At 60.0% G+C, this 16,888-nt stretch overlaps 1 protein-coding gene across 1 annotated transcript; it reads left to right on the top strand.

Annotated features, from left to right (window-relative positions):
• Positions 1-2,513: 2,513 nt before the first annotated feature.
• On the top strand, positions 2,514-12,679 carry LOC145340176 (uncharacterized). Its single transcript, XM_080184609.1, is given in 3 exon segments — positions 2,514-2,707; positions 10,402-11,849; positions 11,852-12,679. Coding segments are annotated over 2 exon segments (2,151 nt in total). The 5' UTR covers positions 2,514-2,707; positions 10,402-10,423; the 3' UTR covers positions 12,577-12,679.
• Positions 12,680-16,888: the final 4,209 nt, after the last annotated feature.

Here is a 16,888-nt window from a genome sequence, read left to right as displayed (position 1 = left end):
TACTTGAAGAAGTCACTTCCCTGAAATACTCTTTGAAGAGTCACAAGACCTGTAGAAAAACAGAGTTAAAACAAAAATATGGATAATAACAGAAGAAAAAGCATTGTCAGAACGATCAGCAGTGACAAAGCAATGCACCGAAGTGCAGTGATAAGTGGCAAGAGCTCGACAAGAAAATAAGCAATTGAAGGAACAGCTGATTGTTCTTCAATATCAAATACAAACATAGTAAATAACCCTCAGGAACACAAAGAAATGAAGGCTACCTTGAGCAGCAAGATGGAGGAATGTCAGAAAAAAGTTGAGGAGACTCTGCTGAATTACAAGAAAACTCCAATGGAAGCAATGGAGCTTCAACAAGAAAAAGAAAGCCTGGTGAAAGACATTCACAGGCTACAAGGATCCCTCAGGTCAAAGTATGTTCCTCTGGGATATCATGAAGAGAAAGAAATGGATAACTGAATGTCGCTCTGGACAGAAGAAGCAGTTGGCAGAGGATTCTCACAATGTTTCGTGTTCCAGGGAGAAGCCAAGAGGCACAAGAAAGAAGAATGTGGAAGACTGAAATGCACAGTACGGAAGAGCAAAACAGATTGGCTGCCCAACAAGTGAATTGAACGAGTTTAAGGAATCATCAGTTATGACAAAGTAATGCACTGAAGTACAGCATGCTGGAAAATGTCCAAAATAAAAGAAATGCTTGAAAGAACCATTTATTGTTCCTCAGCATCTAATGCAAATAGAGTATATCATCCTTCAGCAGGGTTACGGAGTAATCAGTGGCCACTGCAGAAAGACTCCAGGTGGAACTGAATGCCTAAGTAAAGCTGCAAAGCTTGTACATGGGTTCCACAGATAACTCTGACGCTGCCCAAAGCAACTGAGAGCACACAGAACACGACTCCTCCAAATGTGACATGGAAGAATCGTTAAACTTCCAAACCATCTATATTTGTAAATGCAGACACTTCAGTGGGGTAGGGGGATGAGTGTGGGGGAGAAGGGGTAGCAAAGAAATAAAGATATGTTTGTTACAGAGTTGGGGAGGAGTGTAGGATAAGGGTGTATAGCATGCCACACGTGTAGAGAGCTATATGAGAGAGGACTGAGTACAGTAATAGTCTGGTTAAAGCTCGTATGATCATAGTACCTGGTCAGGGATGTACCCTGGAGATTTATGGGTCACCAACAAACATGTATGGCACAATTTTCCAAAACTGGAAAAACCCACCCGAGGTCAACGGACTGTTCCATGGTCCACCCCTCGGGGAATCGTAGTGGGTGGAAAGAGAAAATTCTCAATATTCAACCAGAATAATGCCTAAGCTTCCTCTTGAGACACTGAGAAAACCCACACAACATTTCCCTCCAAACCACACCATCCTTCACAGTCACTGGGTCACAAGCCTGGAACTCCCTCCCTAACAGCACTGTAGGTGTACCTACACCACACGGACTGACTGATGTCCAATAACAATCCTGGAACTCCCTAACAGCACTGTGGATGTACCTACACCACACGGGATTGCAGCTGTTTCAAGATGGTGGCTCACTCACCATGTTCCCGAAGTTAGGGATGGGTAACAAATGCTGGGTCTAGCCAGTGGTATTCACTTCCCAAGAAAAAAGATATGAAATATTTGCAGAAGTCCATTCCACACTTTTAGAGTAAGCAAAATACTTTGGATGCTCGAATCCCGTCTGAGATGGATTGGCAGCATAGAGAGAAAATGTTCTGAGTCTGATTGACTCTTCAACAACAATGAAGCAAAGGCAAATGTTCAAATATTAAACTGTAGCTGGGGGAGATTTCAGAGAGATGTGCAACCTTCGGAACAACAGACAGGTGACTTGGTGTGGGAGGAGGAGCGGCGTGGCAGGGAGGGGGAGCAGAGGGGTGGAAAGGGAACATGGTGGATTTTTTTCTATCTCCTTTGTTGCAGTGATTCCCATTCCAAATCTTTGATCAAACACAGAAACTAGAAGCAGGAGGAGGCCATTCGGCCCTTCGACCTCGCTCCTCCATTCATTTTGATCATGGCCCATCATCAATAAATTCAATATCCTGATCCCCCCTCCTTCCATACCCTTTGACTCGAGTCACTCTATGATTTAACCTATGGATTGCCTCTTTGCTGTAACAGGGTTGGAAGCCGCCAGAGGCGCTTTTGGGCGGAGGCGCCACCAAAGGGACCAATGGGGGGTGCGGCTACCCAGACTGCCCCGCGGCCGGGACAGGCCCCTATCGCCGGCAGCGGGCGGGAGCATGCGCGGGGCCTCCCGCCCGAGCAGGGAGATGTGAAGGCGTGCGCAGGCGCAACCCAGAGTGGGCGGGACTCCGCTGGCGCCGCGCGGGGTATTGTGGTGAAGTGGAGGACCGGTCTGTCGGGCTGGCGGTGGAGGGGGCGGGGCTGGCGCTGCGCGGGGGATTGTGGTGAAGCGGAGGACCGGTCGGCCGGGCTGGCGGCGGCTCCAGCGGCGGCGGTTGGCGGCGCGAGAAGGAGGCGGAGGGGGAGGGGAGGGAAACCCCACGGGGGCGACCGAGCCGGAGCAGCAGGGGCGGCCGGCGCGCGCGGGGTCAGCCAGGGGTCAACGGCGACCAGTACAACAACAACACCAACAAGTACAACAACAACCCGCGGGGGCCCCGGGGAGGAGGAGCCCTGACCCCCCCGTCACCCCCGACCCCTGACCCGCTGTACACATGGTGAGTATTATGGGATGGAGCCAGGAAGGGAGGCGTCCGGAACATTCCGGATGGAGGGTCCGGATAATCCAGGATCGAGGGTCCGGGATAAACCGGGATCGAGGGTCCGGGATAAACCGGGATCGAGGGTCCGGGATAAACCGGGAGCGAGGGACGGGATAATCCGGGATCGAGGGTCCGGGATAAACCGGGATCGAGGGTCCGGGATAAACCGGGATCGAGGGTCCGGGATAAACCGGGATCGAGGGTCTGGATAAACCGGGATCGAGGGTCCGGGATAAACCGGGAGCGAGGGACGGGATAATCCGGGATCGAGGGTCCGGGATAAACCGGGATCGAGGGTCCGGGATAAACCGGGATCGAGGGTCCGGGATAAACCGGGATCGAGGGTCCGGATAAACCGGGATCGAGGGTCCGGGATAATCCGGGATCGAGGGTCCGGATAAACCGGGATCGAGGGTCTGGATAAACCGGGATCGAGGGTCCGGGATAATCCGGGATCGAGGGTCCGGGATAATCCGGGATCGAGGGTCCGGATAAACCGGGATCGAGGGTCCGGGATAAACCGGGATCGAGGGTCCGGGATAATCCGGGATCGAGGGTCCGGGATAAACCGGGATCGAGGGTCCGGATAAACCGGGATCGAGGGTCCGGGATAATCCAGGATCGAGGATCCGGATAAACCGGGATCGAGGGTCCGGATAAACCGGGATCGAGGGTCCGGGATAATCCGGGATCGAGGGTCCGGGATAATCCGGGATCGAGGGTCTGGATAAACCGGGATCGAGGGTCCGGGATAATCCGGGATCGAGGGTCTGGATAAACCGGGATCGAGGGTCCGGGATAATCCGGGATCGAGGGTCTGGATAAACCGGGATCGAGGGTCCGGGATAAACCGGGATCGAGGGTCCGGGATAAACCGGGAGCGAGGGACGGGATAATCCGGGATCGAGGGTCTGGATAAACCGGGATCGAGGGTCCGGGATAAACCGGGATCGAGGGTCTGGATAAACCGGGATCGAGGGTCCGGGATAATCCGGGATCGAGGGTCTGGATAAACCGGGATCGAGGGTCCGGGATAAACCGGGAGCGAGGGACGGGATAATCCGGGATCGAGGGTCTGGATAAACCGGGATCGAGGGTCCGGGATCGAGGGTCCGGGATAAACCGGGATCGAGGGTCCGGGATAATCCGGGATCGAGGGCCCGGATAAACCGGGATCGAGGGTCCGGGATAAACCGGGATCGAGGGTCTGGGTAAACCGGGATCGAGGGTCCGGGATAAACCGGGAGCGAGGGACGGGATAATCTGGGATCGAGGGTCCGGATAAACCGGGATCGAGGGTCCGGGATCGAGGGTCTGGGATAAACCGGGATCGAGGGTCCGGGATAATCCGGGACCGAGGGTCCGGATAAACCGGGATCGAGGGTCTGGGATAATCCGGGATCGAGGGTCCGGGATAATCCGGGATCGAGGATCCGGATAAACCGGGATCGAGGGTCCGGGATAAACCGGGAGCGAGGGACGGGATAATCTGGGATCGAGGGTCCGGGATAAACCGGGATCGAGGGTCTGGATAAACCGGGATCGAGGGTCTGGGATAATCCGGGATCGAGGGTCTGGGATAATCCGGGATCGAGGGTCTGGGATAATCCGGGATCGAGGGTCTGGATAAACTGGGATCGAGGGTCCGGGATAAACCGGGATCGAGGGTCTGGATAAACCGGGATCGAGGGTCCGGGATCGAAGGTCCGGGATCAAGGGCCCGGATAAACTGGGATCGGGGGTCCGAATAATCCGGGATCGAGGGTCCGGAACATTCCGGATTGAGGGTCCGGGATAAACTGGGATCCCAGAACATTCCGGATTGAGCGTCCGTGATAAACCGGAATCGAGGGTCTGGGTAAACCGGGATCGAGGGTCCGGGATAAACCGGGAGCGAGGGACGGGATAATCTGGGATCGAGGGTCCGGATAAACCGGGATCGAGGGTCCGGGATCGAGGGTCTGGGATAAACCGGGATCGAGGGTCCGGGATAATCCGGGACCGAGGGTCCGGATAAACCGGGATCGAGGGTCTGGGATAATCCGGGATCGAGGGTCCGGGATAATCCGGGATCGAGGATCCGGATAAACCGGGATCGAGGGTCCGGGATAAACCGGGAGCGAGGGACGGGATAATCTGGGATCGAGGGTCCGGGATAAACCGGGATCGAGGGTCTGGATAAACCGGGATCGAGGGTCTGGGATAATCCGGGATCGAGGGTCTGGGATAATCCGGGATCGAGGGTCTGGGATAATCCGGGATCGAGGGTCTGGATAAACTGGGATCGAGGGTCCGGGATAAACCGGGATCGAGGGTCTGGATAAACCGGGATCGAGGGTCCGGGATCGAAGGTCCGGGATCAAGGGCCCGGATAAACTGGGATCGGGGGTCCGAATAATCCGGGATCGAGGGTCCGGAACATTCCGGATTGAGGGTCCGGGATAAACTGGGATCCCAGAACATTCCGGATTGAGCGTCCGTGATAAACCGGAATCGAGGGACTGGATAAACTGGGATCAGGGGTCCGAATAATCCGGGATCGAGGGTCCGGAACATTCCGGATCGAGGGTCCGGAACATTCCGGATCGAGGGTCCGGAACATTCCGGATCGAGGGTCCGGAACAATCCAGATCGAGGGTCCGGGATAAACCCGGATCAAGGGTCCGGATAAACCGGGATCGAGGGACCGGATAATCCGGGATCGAGGGTCCAGGATAACCCGAGATCGAGGGTCCGGAAGATTTGGGATCGAGGGTCTGGATAAACTGGGATTGAGGGTCCGGGATAAACTGGGATCGAGGGTCCGGCTAAATTGGGATCGAGGGTCTGGATAAACTGGGATCGAGGGTCTGGGGTAAACCGGGATCGAGGGTCCGGATAAGCCTGGATCGAGGGTCCGGGATAATCCGGGATTGAGGGTCTGGATAAACCGGGATTGAGGGTCCGGGATAATCCAGGATTGAGGGTCTGGATAAACCGGGATTGAGAGTCCGGGATAAACTGGAATCGAGAGTCCGCATAACCTGGGGTCGAGGGTCTGGAATATTCGGGATCCAGGGTCCGGATAAACTGCATCAAGGGTCTGGGATAAACTGGGATCGAGGGTCCGGATAATCCAGGATCGAGGATCTGGGATAAACCGGGATCAAGGGTCCGAAACATTCCAGATCGACGAGCTGGATAAACTGGGATCGAGGGTCCAGATAATCTGGGAACGAGGGTTTGGGATAATCCGGGATCGAGGGTCTGGATAATCTGGGTTGAGGGTCCAGGATAAACCGGGATCGAGGGTCCGGATAAACTGGGATTGAGGGTTTGGATAATCAAGGATTGAGGGTCCAGATTATCTGGGTTTGGGGGTCTGGGATAAATTGGGATCGAGGGTTTGGGAAATATAACCGGGGGTGAGTTTAGGGGGGTCTCCGGGAGTGTGTTAATATTTACGGGGGGTGGTCTCCGGGAGTGTGTTAATATTTACGGGGGGGGGTCTCCGGGAGTGTGTTAATATTTACAGGGGGGGGTCTCCGGGAGTGTGTTAATATTTACGGGGGGGTGGTCTCCGGGAGTGTGTTAATATTTACGGGGGGGTGGTCTCCGGGAGTGTGTTAATATTTACAGGGGGGGGTCTCCGGGAGTGTGTTAATATTTACGGGGGGGGGGTCTCCGGGAGTGTGTTAATATTTACAGGGGGGGGGGTCTCCGGGAGTGTGTTAATATTTACGGGGGGGGGGTCTCCGGGAGTGTGTTAATATTTACGGGGGGGGGTCTCCGGGAGTGTGTTAATATTTACAGGGGGGGGGTCTCCGGGAGAGTGTTAATATTTACAGGGGGGGGGTCTCCGGGAGTGTGTTAATATTTACGGGGGGGGGGTCTCCGGGAGTGTGTTAATATTTACAGGGGGGGGTCTCCGGGAGTGTGTTAATATTTACGGGGGGGGGTCTCCGGGAGTGTGTTAATATTTACGGGGGGAGGGGGTCTCCGGGAGTGTGTTAATATTTACAGGGGGGGGGTCTCCGGGAGTGTGTTAATATTTACAGGGGGGGGGTCTCCGGGAGTGTGTTAATATTTACAGGGGGGGGGTCTCCGGGAGTGTGTTAATATTTACGGGGGGGGGTCTCCGGGAGTGTGTTAATATTTACGGGGGGGGGGGTCTCCGGGAGTGTGTTAATATTTACGGGGGGGGGGTCTCCGGGAGTGTGTTAATATTTACGGGGGGGGGGGTCTCCGGGAGTGTGTTAATATTTACGGGGGGGGGGTCTCCGGGAGTGTGTTAATATTTACGGGGGGGGGGTCTCCGGGAGTGTGTTAATATTTACAGGGGGGGGGGTCTCCGGGAGTGTGTTAATATTTACAGGGGGGGTCTCCGGGAGTGTGTTAATATTTACAGCGGGGGGGTCTCCGGGAGTGTGTTAATATTTACAGGGGGGGTCTCCGGGAGTGTGTTAATATTTACGGGGGGGGGTCTCCGAGAGTGTGTTAATATTTACAGGGGGGGGGTCTCCGGGAGTGTGTTAATATTTACAGGGGGGGGTCTCCGGGAGTGTGTTAATATTTACGGGGGGGGGTCTCCGGGAGTGTGTTAATATTTACGGGGGGGGGGGGGTCTCCGGGAGTGTGTTAATATTTACGGGGGGGGGGGGGTCTCCGGGAGTGTGTTAATATTTACAGGGGGGGGGGGTCTCCGGGAGTGTGTTAATATTTACGGGGGGGGGGTCTCCGGGAGTGTGTTAATATTTACGGGGGGGGGGTCTCCGGGAGTGTGTTAATATTTACGGGGGGGGGTCTCCGGGAGCGTGTTAATATTTACAGGGGGGGGTCTCCGGGAGTGTGTTAAATTTACGGGGGGGGGTCTCCGAGAGTGTGTTAATATTTACAGGGGGGGGGGTCTCCGGGAGCGTGTTAATATTTACAGGGGGGGGGGTCTCCGGGAGTGTGTTAATATTTACGGGGGGGGGGTCTCCGGGAGTGTGTTAATATTTACAGGGGGGGGTCTCCGGGAGTGTGTTAATATTTACGGGGGGGGGGTCTCCGGGAGTGTGTTAATATTTACGGGGGGGGGGTCTCCGGGAGTGTGTTAATATTTACGGGGGGGGGGGGGGTCTCCGGGAGTGTGTTAATATTTACGGAGGGGGGGGGGGTCTCCGGGAGTGTGTTAATATTTACAGGGGGGGGTCTCCGGGAGTGTGTTAATATTTACGGGGGGGGGGGTCTCCGGGAGTGTGTTAATATTTACGGGGGGGGGGTCTCCGGGAGTGTGTTAATATTCACAGGGGGGGGGTCTCCGGGAGTGTGTTAATATTTACGGGGGGGGGTCTCCGGGAGTGTGTTAATATTCACAGGGGGGGGGGTCTCCGGGAGTGTGTTAATATTTACAGGGGGGGTCTCCGGGAGTGTGTTAATATTTACGGGGGGGGGTCTCCGGGAGTGTGTTAATATTTACGGGGGGGGGGGGGGGTCTCGAGTGTGTTAATATTTACAGGGGGGGGTCTCCGGGAGTGTGTTAATATTTACAGGGGGGGGTCTCCGGGAGTGTGTTAATATTTACGGGGGGGGGGGGGGGGGGTCTCCGGGAGTGTGTTAATATTTACAGGGGGGGGTCTCCGGGAGTGTGTTAATATTTACGGGGGGGTCTCCGGGAGTGTGTTAATATTTACGGGGGGGGTCTCCGGGAGTGTGTTAATATTTATGGGGGGGGGGGGGTCTCCGGAGTGTGTAATATTTACAGGGGGGGGTCTCCGGGAGTGTGTTAATATTTACGGGGGGGGGGGTCTCCGGGAGTGTGTTAATATTTACAGGGGGGGGGGTCTCCGGGAGTGTGTTAATATTTACAGGGGGGGGGGTCTCCGGGAGTGTGTTAATATTTACGGGGGGGGGTCTCCGGGAGTGTGTTAATATTTACAGGGGGGGGGTCTCCGGGAGTGTGTTAATATTTACGGGGGGGGTCTCCGGGAGTGTGTTAATATTTACGGTGGGGGTCTCCGGGAGTGTGTTAATATTTATTGGGGGGGGGGGGGTCTCCGGGAGTGTGTTAATATTTACGGGGGGGGGGTCTCCGGGAGTGTGTTAATATTTACAAGGGGGGGTCTCCGGAGTGTGTTAATATTTACGGGGGGGGGTCTCCGGGAGTGTGTTAATATTTACAAGGGGGATCTCCGGGAGTGTGTTAATATTTATGGGGGGGGGGGGTCTCCGGGAGCGTGTTAATATTTACGGGGGGGGGGGTCTCCGGGAGTGTGTTAATATTTACGGGGGGGGGGTCTCCGGGAGTGTGTTAATATTTACAAGGGGGGGTCTCCGGGAGTGTGTTAATATTTATGGGGGGGGGGTCTCCGGGAGCGTGTTAATATTTACGGGGGGGGTCTCCGGGAGTGTGTTAATATTTACGGGGGGGGGTCTCCGGAGCGTGTTAATATTTACAGGGGGGGGGTCTCCGGGAGCGTGTTAAAATTTACGGGGGGGGTCTCCGAGAGCGTGTTAATATTTACAGGGGGGGGTCTCCGGGAGTGTGTTAATATTTTACAGGGGGGGGTCTCCGGGGGTGTGTTAATATTTACGGGGGGGGGTCTCCGGGAGTGTGTTAATATTTACGGGGGGGGGTCTCCGGAGTGTGTTAATATTTACGGGGGGGGGGTCTCCGGGAGTGTGTTAATATTTACGGGGGGGGTCTCCGAGAGTGTGTTAATATTTACAGGGGGGGGTCTCCGGGAGTGTGTTAATATTTACAGGGGGGGGTCCTCGGGAGTGTGTTAATATTTACGGGGGGGGTCTCCGGGAGTGTGTTAATATTTACAGGGGTGGGTCTCCGGGAGTGTGTTAATATTTACGGGGGGGGGTCTCCGGGAGTGTGTTAATATTTACAGGGGGGTGTCTCCGGGAGTGTGTTAATATTTATGGGGGGGTCTCCGGGAGTGTGTTAATATTTACGGGGGGGGAGGGGTCTCCGGAGTGTGTTAATATTTACGGGGGGGGGGGTTCCCGGGAGTGTGTTAATATTTACGGGGGGGGGGGTCTCCGGGAGTGTGTTAATATTTACGGGGGGGGGGTCTCCGGGAGTGTGTTAATATTTACAGGGGGGGGGGTCTCCGGGAGTGTGTTAATATTTACCGGGGGGGTCTCCGGGAGTGTGTTAATATTTACGGGGGGGGGGGTCTCCGGGAGTGTGTTAATATTTACAGGGGGGGGTGTCGGGGGGTGGGGGGTGTGGGGGGTGTCTCTGGGGGGGGGGTGTGGGGGGGTGGTGTCGGGGTCAGGGGGGTGGGGGAGATGTGGTGGTGTCTCGGGGTGGGGGTGGGGGAGGTGTGGGGGTTGTGTGGGGGGGGGGTGTCTCGGGGGGGTGTGGGGGGGGTGTGTCTCGGGGGGGAGGTGTGGGGGGGGGTGTCGGGGTCAGGGGGGTGTCGGGGGGGGTGTGGGGGTGTCTCGGGGGGGTGTGGGGGTGGGGGGGGTGTCTCGGGGGGGGTCGGGGGGGGTGTCTCGGGGGGTGTTCACACTGACTCTGGGTGCCGTGTGTTTGATGTGTTTACGGTGTGGGGGAGGTGTGGGGGGTGGTGTCGGGGTGTGGGGGGGTGGGTGGGTGTCTCGGGGGGGTGTGGGGGTGTGGGGGGTGTTCACACTGACTCTGGGTGCCGTGTGTTTGTTGTGTTTTGGTGCAGTTTCCCTCGTGTGTGGTGAACGATGGACCCGGACCCCGCCATGCCTGAAGGACTCCCTCCTGTTGACGAGATGCCCGTCGCCGTGAGTCCCGATGCCCCGACCGCTGTGCCCTCTGACCCATCCCGCCCCCACCGCTGCCACTCCTGCCCCAAGTCTTTCCGCTACCCCTCCCAGCTGGCTCTCCACCAGCGCCGACACCTTCGCCAGAAAGTCTTTGGCTGTCCCGAGTGTTCGGAGTGTTCAGTTCCCGGCTGGAGCTGTCTGGGCACCGCCGCTGGCACGAGGAGCAGGGAGGTCCCTGGTGCTGCCTGGTGTGCGGTAAGGAGTTTGCCAAAGCGCGTTCCCTGTCCGATCACCGGCGGCTGCACACGGCAGAGAGACATTACCGGTGCCAGCTGTGCGGCAAGGCCTTCCTGTACCCGTCTCAGCTGGCCAAACACCGGCACGCACACACTGGCGAGCGCCCCCTGTAAGTGCCCTGTCTGCGGTAAGGGATTCTCTGTCCTCTCGGTGCTGCAGAGACACCAGCTCATCCACACCGGCGAGCGGCCTTACCCCTGCCCCGACTGCGGTAAGGCCTTCAGCCAGTCCTCCCACTTAAAGACCCACCGACGGCTGCACACCGGTGAGCGGCCCTACCCCTGCAGCCTGTGTGGCAAAGCCTTCCGCGCTGCGTCCACCCTCGCCAAACACCTGGTGGCACATTCCCGACCCGGCCCTCACCGCTGCCATTCCTGTGGGAAAGAGTTTGCCCGGTTGGATTCTCTGCGGGCACACGAGCGGGCACACACTGCCCCCGGGCGTCCCCTGCAGTGCCGGCTGTGTGAGCGCAGCTTCCCGTACCCCTCCCTGCTACGCGCCCACGAGCGTTCCCACGGCGGAGGGCAGCCACGCCTGTACCAGTGCAGCTACTGCCCACGGGCCTTCCCTTACCCCTCGCAGCTGGCAATGCACCAGCGCACCCACACTGGCGAGAGGCCTTTTCGCTGCAGCCTGTGTGGTAAAGGTTTCACCGTTCCCTCAAAGCTGCGCTCCCACCAACACGTGCATACCGGCGACAAACCCTTCAAGTGTACGGCCTGCGGCAAAGGCTTCACCCAGTCCTCGGCCCTGCTGCGGCACCAGCACACGCACACCGGCGAGCGCCTGTACCGCTGCGGCGAGTGTGGCCGCTCCTTCAGCCAGTCCTCCCACCTCAAAGCCCACCAGCGGACACACGGGGGCTCCGAGACCCCGGGACGCGCCTCCTCCCTGCCCCCGGCTGAGGGCGGCCCCTTCATCTGCACGGCCTGTGGCCGAGGCTTCAGCCGTTTCCGCTCGGTGGCAGCTCACCGCTGCCGGGAGGGGCCCCAGCCGGCGCTGCACCAATGCAGTTACTGCCCGCGGGCATTCCGTTACCCCTCACAGCTCACACTGCACCAGCGGGTACACACGGGTGAGCGCCCCTTCGCCTGCAGCCTCTGTGTAAGGCCTTTGCCGTGCCCTCCAAACTGCGGGCCCACCAGCTCACCCACACCGGCGAACGCCCTTTCCGCTGTACGGCCTGCGGCAAAGGCTTCACCCAGTCCTCGGCTCTGCTGCGGCACCAGCACACGCACACCGGTGAGGGGCGTGGGCACCGATGCGGGGGCTGCGCTAGGGCCTTCCGCTGGCCCGCCCACCTGCGGGCTCACCAACAGCAGGCGACGGCGGGTTCCCCCTGTGCCCAGGCGCAGGCCCCCGAGGAGAAACCCTGCCAGTGCCCACACTGCCCCAAGCGTTTCCGCTACCCCTCACAGCTGGCCCTCCACCGTGCAGTGCACACGGGCGAGCGACCCTTCCCTGTGGCACCTGCGGCCGCGCCTTTGCCTCCTCCTCCAAGCTGGGGGCACACCAGAGGCTGCGGCATGGAGCTGGCCAGCAGGCCTCAGGCCTGGGGCGGCCCAGGAAGCAGCAGCGGGCGCCGGACGGGAGTCCAGGGGAGGAGCAGGCCCCGGGGGAGGAGGGGGAGGCCTCCGATCAGGCTGAAGCCCCCGTATCCCGCTCCCACCAGTGCCAGTTCTGTCCCAAGGCCTTCCTGTACCCGTCTCGCCTGGCATTGCACCAGCGCATCCACACTGGGGAGAGGCCTTTCCAGTGCGGCCTGTGCCGGAAAGGCTTTGCCGTTTCCTCGGCCTTGCTGCGGCACCGGCTGATCCACGCGGGCGAGCGTCCCTACGAGTGCGGCGAGTGTGGTAAAGCCTTCACCCAGTCCTCCCACCTGAAGACTCACCAACGGCTGCACACGGCACCCCGTCCCCCTCCGCCCTTCCAGTGCAGTCTCTGTGGCCGGGCTTTCCGGGCCCAGAGCGGCCTAGACAAGCACCAGGCCAGCCACCGGCAGGAGGGGGCAGCGGGCCAGGTCAGAGGCCGCCGTCGCAGGCTACAGCCAGGGGAAAAACCCCACCAGTGCCCCGAGTGTCCCCGGGCCTTCCGCTACCCGTCCCAGCTGCGGGCTCACGCCAGAGCCCACGCCGGGGACACCCAGGGCCGCCGGCAGCAGCCTCCCCCACCCCAGCACCAGTGCCCGCTCTGCAACAAGCTCTTCCGCTACCCGTCACAGGCTGCCAAGCACCGCCTGGCCCACACCGGTGAGAGGCCCTGTGTCTGCGGCCTGTGTGGGAAGGCCTTTGCTGTGTCCTCAGCCCTGCGGCGCCACCGGCTCACCCACACCGGTGAGAGGCCGTATCGCTGTGGTGAGTGTGGCAGGGCCTTCACCCAGTCCTCCCACCTCAAGACCCATCGGCAGCGAGTCCACCACCAGCCCCTGGGGCTCAAGGCCAAGAACCAGCTCAAAACCGAGCCCAGGGAGGGAGCCCAAGCCCCTGCAGAGTGCGGGGATCAGATTGAGGCCTGGCTCAGACCCAAGGCCGAGGCCAGGCCTGAGGTACAGCCCAAGCGTGAGCCGGGCCTGCCCCTGACTGCCCTGCTGGGGAGTGAGCAGCCCCTTTCTCTCCCTGCCACCCTCCCCGGGGTGGATCGTCTCTCCCCCTTCCCTGGGCAGGAGCAGAACCTCAGCCTGGCCGAGTTCTTCGACAGACCCCTGTCCACCGCCCCCTCACTCACTGACCTCGCCTGAACGGGGCTTCCTCTGAGCTCATTAACAGGGAGGGGGGATCTCCGTCTCCTGCCTTACCTCCTGGGGATCAGTTCCCCTGAATCTGATCACGGCTGCCCCCCCCCCCCCCCCCCCCTCCCCCTTCCCCTGCCCACCCTCAGGCCCAGCGGGGAGGGGAGGTGAGGAGAGTAGGGTGGATGTGTCCACAATCCTGCTCCCAAGCTCAGGGCTGGGCGGGAGGGACCTGGACCCCAGGCCGGACAGTGGAGGTCCCACAGTGACCTCAGGGCAGCTACCTGTCTGAACTAGGGACCCCAGAGCAGCTCAGTCCCTCCCAAGGAGGTGGAGAATGGAGATTGGTACGGCTCTCTCTGTCTCTGTCTCTGTCTCTGTCCGTACCGGCTCGTGGGGGGGGGTGCGGTGTGGTTAGTGAAACTGATAGCCTGCTCCCCGCCCCTGACCCCCAACCCCTTCCCCAGCTCCCTCTGTCAACAAACTCACAACACTGCAGAAAAAGAGACTGCAGACTAACCAGACAGCAGGGAGCGACTGCGGGGAGACGGTGAGAGCGACTGCGGGGAGACGGCGAGAGCGACTGCGGGGAGACGGCGGGAGCGACTGCGGGGAGACGGCGAGAGCGACTGCGGGGAGACGGCGAGAGCGACTGCGGGGAGACGGCGGGAGCGACTGCGGGGAGACGGCGAGAGCGACTGCGGGGAGACGGCGAGAGCGACTGCGGGGAGATGGAGAGAGCGACTGCGGGGAGACGGCGAGAGCGACTGCGGGGAGACGGCGAGAGCGACCGCGGGGAGACGGCGAGAGCGACCGCGGGAGACGGCGAGAGCGACTGCGGAGAGATGGAGAGAGCGACTGCGGAGAGATGGAGAGAGCGACTGCGGAGAGATGGAGAGAGCGACTGCGGAGAGATGGAGAGAGCGACTGCGGAGAGATGGAGAGAGCGACTGCGGAGAGATGGAGAGAGCGACTGCGGAGAGATGGAGAGAGCGACTGCGGAGAGATGGAGAGAGCGACTGCGGAGAGATGGAGAGAGCGACTGCGGAGAGATGGAGAGAGCGACTGCGGGAGAGATGGAGAGAGCGACTGCGGAGAGATGGAGAGAGCGACTGCGGAGAGATGGAGAGAGCGACTGCAGAGAGATGGAGAGAGCGACTGCGGAGAGATGGAGAGAGCGACTGTGGAGAGATGGAGGATGGAGAGAGAATGACTGCAGACTCAATACACCATAAACTATGTTGAAGATACAGTGTGGAGGGAGAGAGAGCGACTGCGAGAGTCAGAGGGAGAGAGAGACTCGACTCAGTACACCACGGATAACATGGAAGATACAGCGTGGAGAGAGAGGGAGCGACTGCAGGGAGATGGAGACAGACGGGGAGAGAGAGACTGCAGACTCAGTACACCACGGATAATGTTGGGACACTGGAGAGAGAGAGAGAGAGAAAATACAGAGCTCAGTATACGGTGGAGCCTGAGCCCCCCCCAGGGCAGTTCCACCCACTGTGTGGGGTCTTTAGGGTTTGGGGAATCACTTGCTGAAGAAACTTGTATTCTCTCTCTCTCCCTATACATATATAAATATATATATATTAGAATAAAGCTTCCTGCTTTAACCCTGGTGCTTCACAATCAATAAAAGCTGAAGGAACGAGATGGAAACTGTGGCTATGCGGGGTGGGGGGGCGGTGGGAGTTGGTGGGGGGAGTGGGGTGGGGGGGGCGGTGGGAGTTGGTGGGGGGAGTGGGGTGGGGGGGGCGGTGGGAGTTGGTGGGGGGAGTGGGGTGGGGGGGGCGGTGGGAGTTGGTGGGGGGAGTGGGGTGGGGGGGGCGGTGGGAGTTGGTGGGGGGAGTGGGGTGGGGGGGCAGTGTCGGGGGTTTGGGGGGACGGTGGGGGGAGTGGGGTGGGGGGGGCGGTGTCGGGGGTTTGGGGGGACGGTGGGGGGAGTGGGGTGGGGGGGCAGTGTCGGGGGTTTGGGGGGACGGTGGGGGGAGTGGGGCGGGGGGCGGTGTCGGGGGTTTGGGGGGACGGTGGGGGGAGTGGGGCGGGGGGCGGTGTCGGGGGTTTGGGGGGACGGTGGGGCGGGGGGGCGGTGTCGGGGGTTTGGGGGGATGGTGGGGGGAGTGGGGCGGGGGGGCGGTGTTGGGGGTGTGGGGGGACGGTGGGGGGAGTGGGGTGAGGGGGGCGGTGGGAGTTGGTGGGGGGAGTGGGGTGGGGGGGGCGGTGGGAGTTGGTGGGGGGACGGTGGGGCGGGGGGGCGGTGTCGGGGGTTTGGGGGGATGGTGGGGGCGGGGGGGCGGTGTCGGGGGTTTGGGGGGACGGTGGGGGGAGTGGGGTGGGGGGGGCGGTGTCGGGGGTTTGGGGGGATGGTGGGGGGAGTGGGGCGGGGGGGCAGTGTCGGGGGTTTGGGGGGACGGTGGGGGGAGTGGGGTGGGGGGGGCGGTGTCGGGGGTTTGGGGGGACGGTGGGGGGAGTGGGGCGGGGGGGTCGGTGTCGGGGGGTTTGGGGGGACGGTGGGGGGAGTGGGGTGGGGGGCTGGTGTCGGGGGGTTGGTGGGGGGGTGGGGGGGCAGTGTCGTGGGGTTTGGGGGGAGTGGGGTGGGGGGCGGTGTCGGGGGTTTGGGGGGGTTGGTGGGGGGGCAGTGTCGGGGGGTTTGGGGGGACGGTGGAGGGGCGGTGTCGGGGGGGTGGGGGGGGGGTGGAGGGGCGGTGTCGGGGGGGGTGGGGGGTGGATTATCAGACACGATAAATCAGTCAGACGACACAAACAGGCTCCCAGAGTAACCAAAGCTTTATTGGAACACTGAGCTGTATATCACAAAGTGAGAAGTCATGATTTAACTGGACCAAAGTGCTGGCTACACCACAGCTGGAGTTAGTGTGACTGTGTGTACCCCACCCCACCCCAGCCCACCCCAGCAGGGACACACTGCAGAATATACACAGGGTAGATACAGGGATGATACACCTGATGGTGGGGGTGTCCAGAAGCAGGGGTCAGTCTGAAGATTTAGGACAGAGATGAGGAGAAATTGGGTGACACAGTGGGTTAGCGCTGTTGTCTCACAGCGCCAGGGACCCGGGTTCGATTCCCGGGGGCACGGTGACACAGTGGGTTAACACTGCTGTCTCACAGCGCCAGGGACCCGGGTTTGATTCCCGGGGGCACGGTGACACAGTGGGTTAGCACTGCTGTCTCACAGCGCCAGGGACCCGGGTTCGATTCCCGGGGGCACGGTGACACAGTGGGTTAACACTGCTGTCTCACAGCGCCAGGGACCCGGGTTCGATTCCCCGGGGGCACGGTGACACAGTGGGTTAACACTGCTGTCTCACAGCGCCAGGGACCCGGGTTCGATTCCCAGGGGCACGGTGACACAGTGGGTTAACACTGCT

The sequence above is a fragment of the Carcharhinus amblyrhynchos genome, unplaced genomic scaffold (genome assembly GCF_965287045.1).
Source record: "Carcharhinus amblyrhynchos unplaced genomic scaffold, sCarAmb.v2.hapA scaffold_820, whole genome shotgun sequence".
NCBI classification, from domain to species: domain Eukaryota; kingdom Metazoa; phylum Chordata; class Chondrichthyes; order Carcharhiniformes; family Carcharhinidae; genus Carcharhinus; species Carcharhinus amblyrhynchos.
This window is presented reverse-complemented; position numbering and strand designations above follow the sequence as displayed.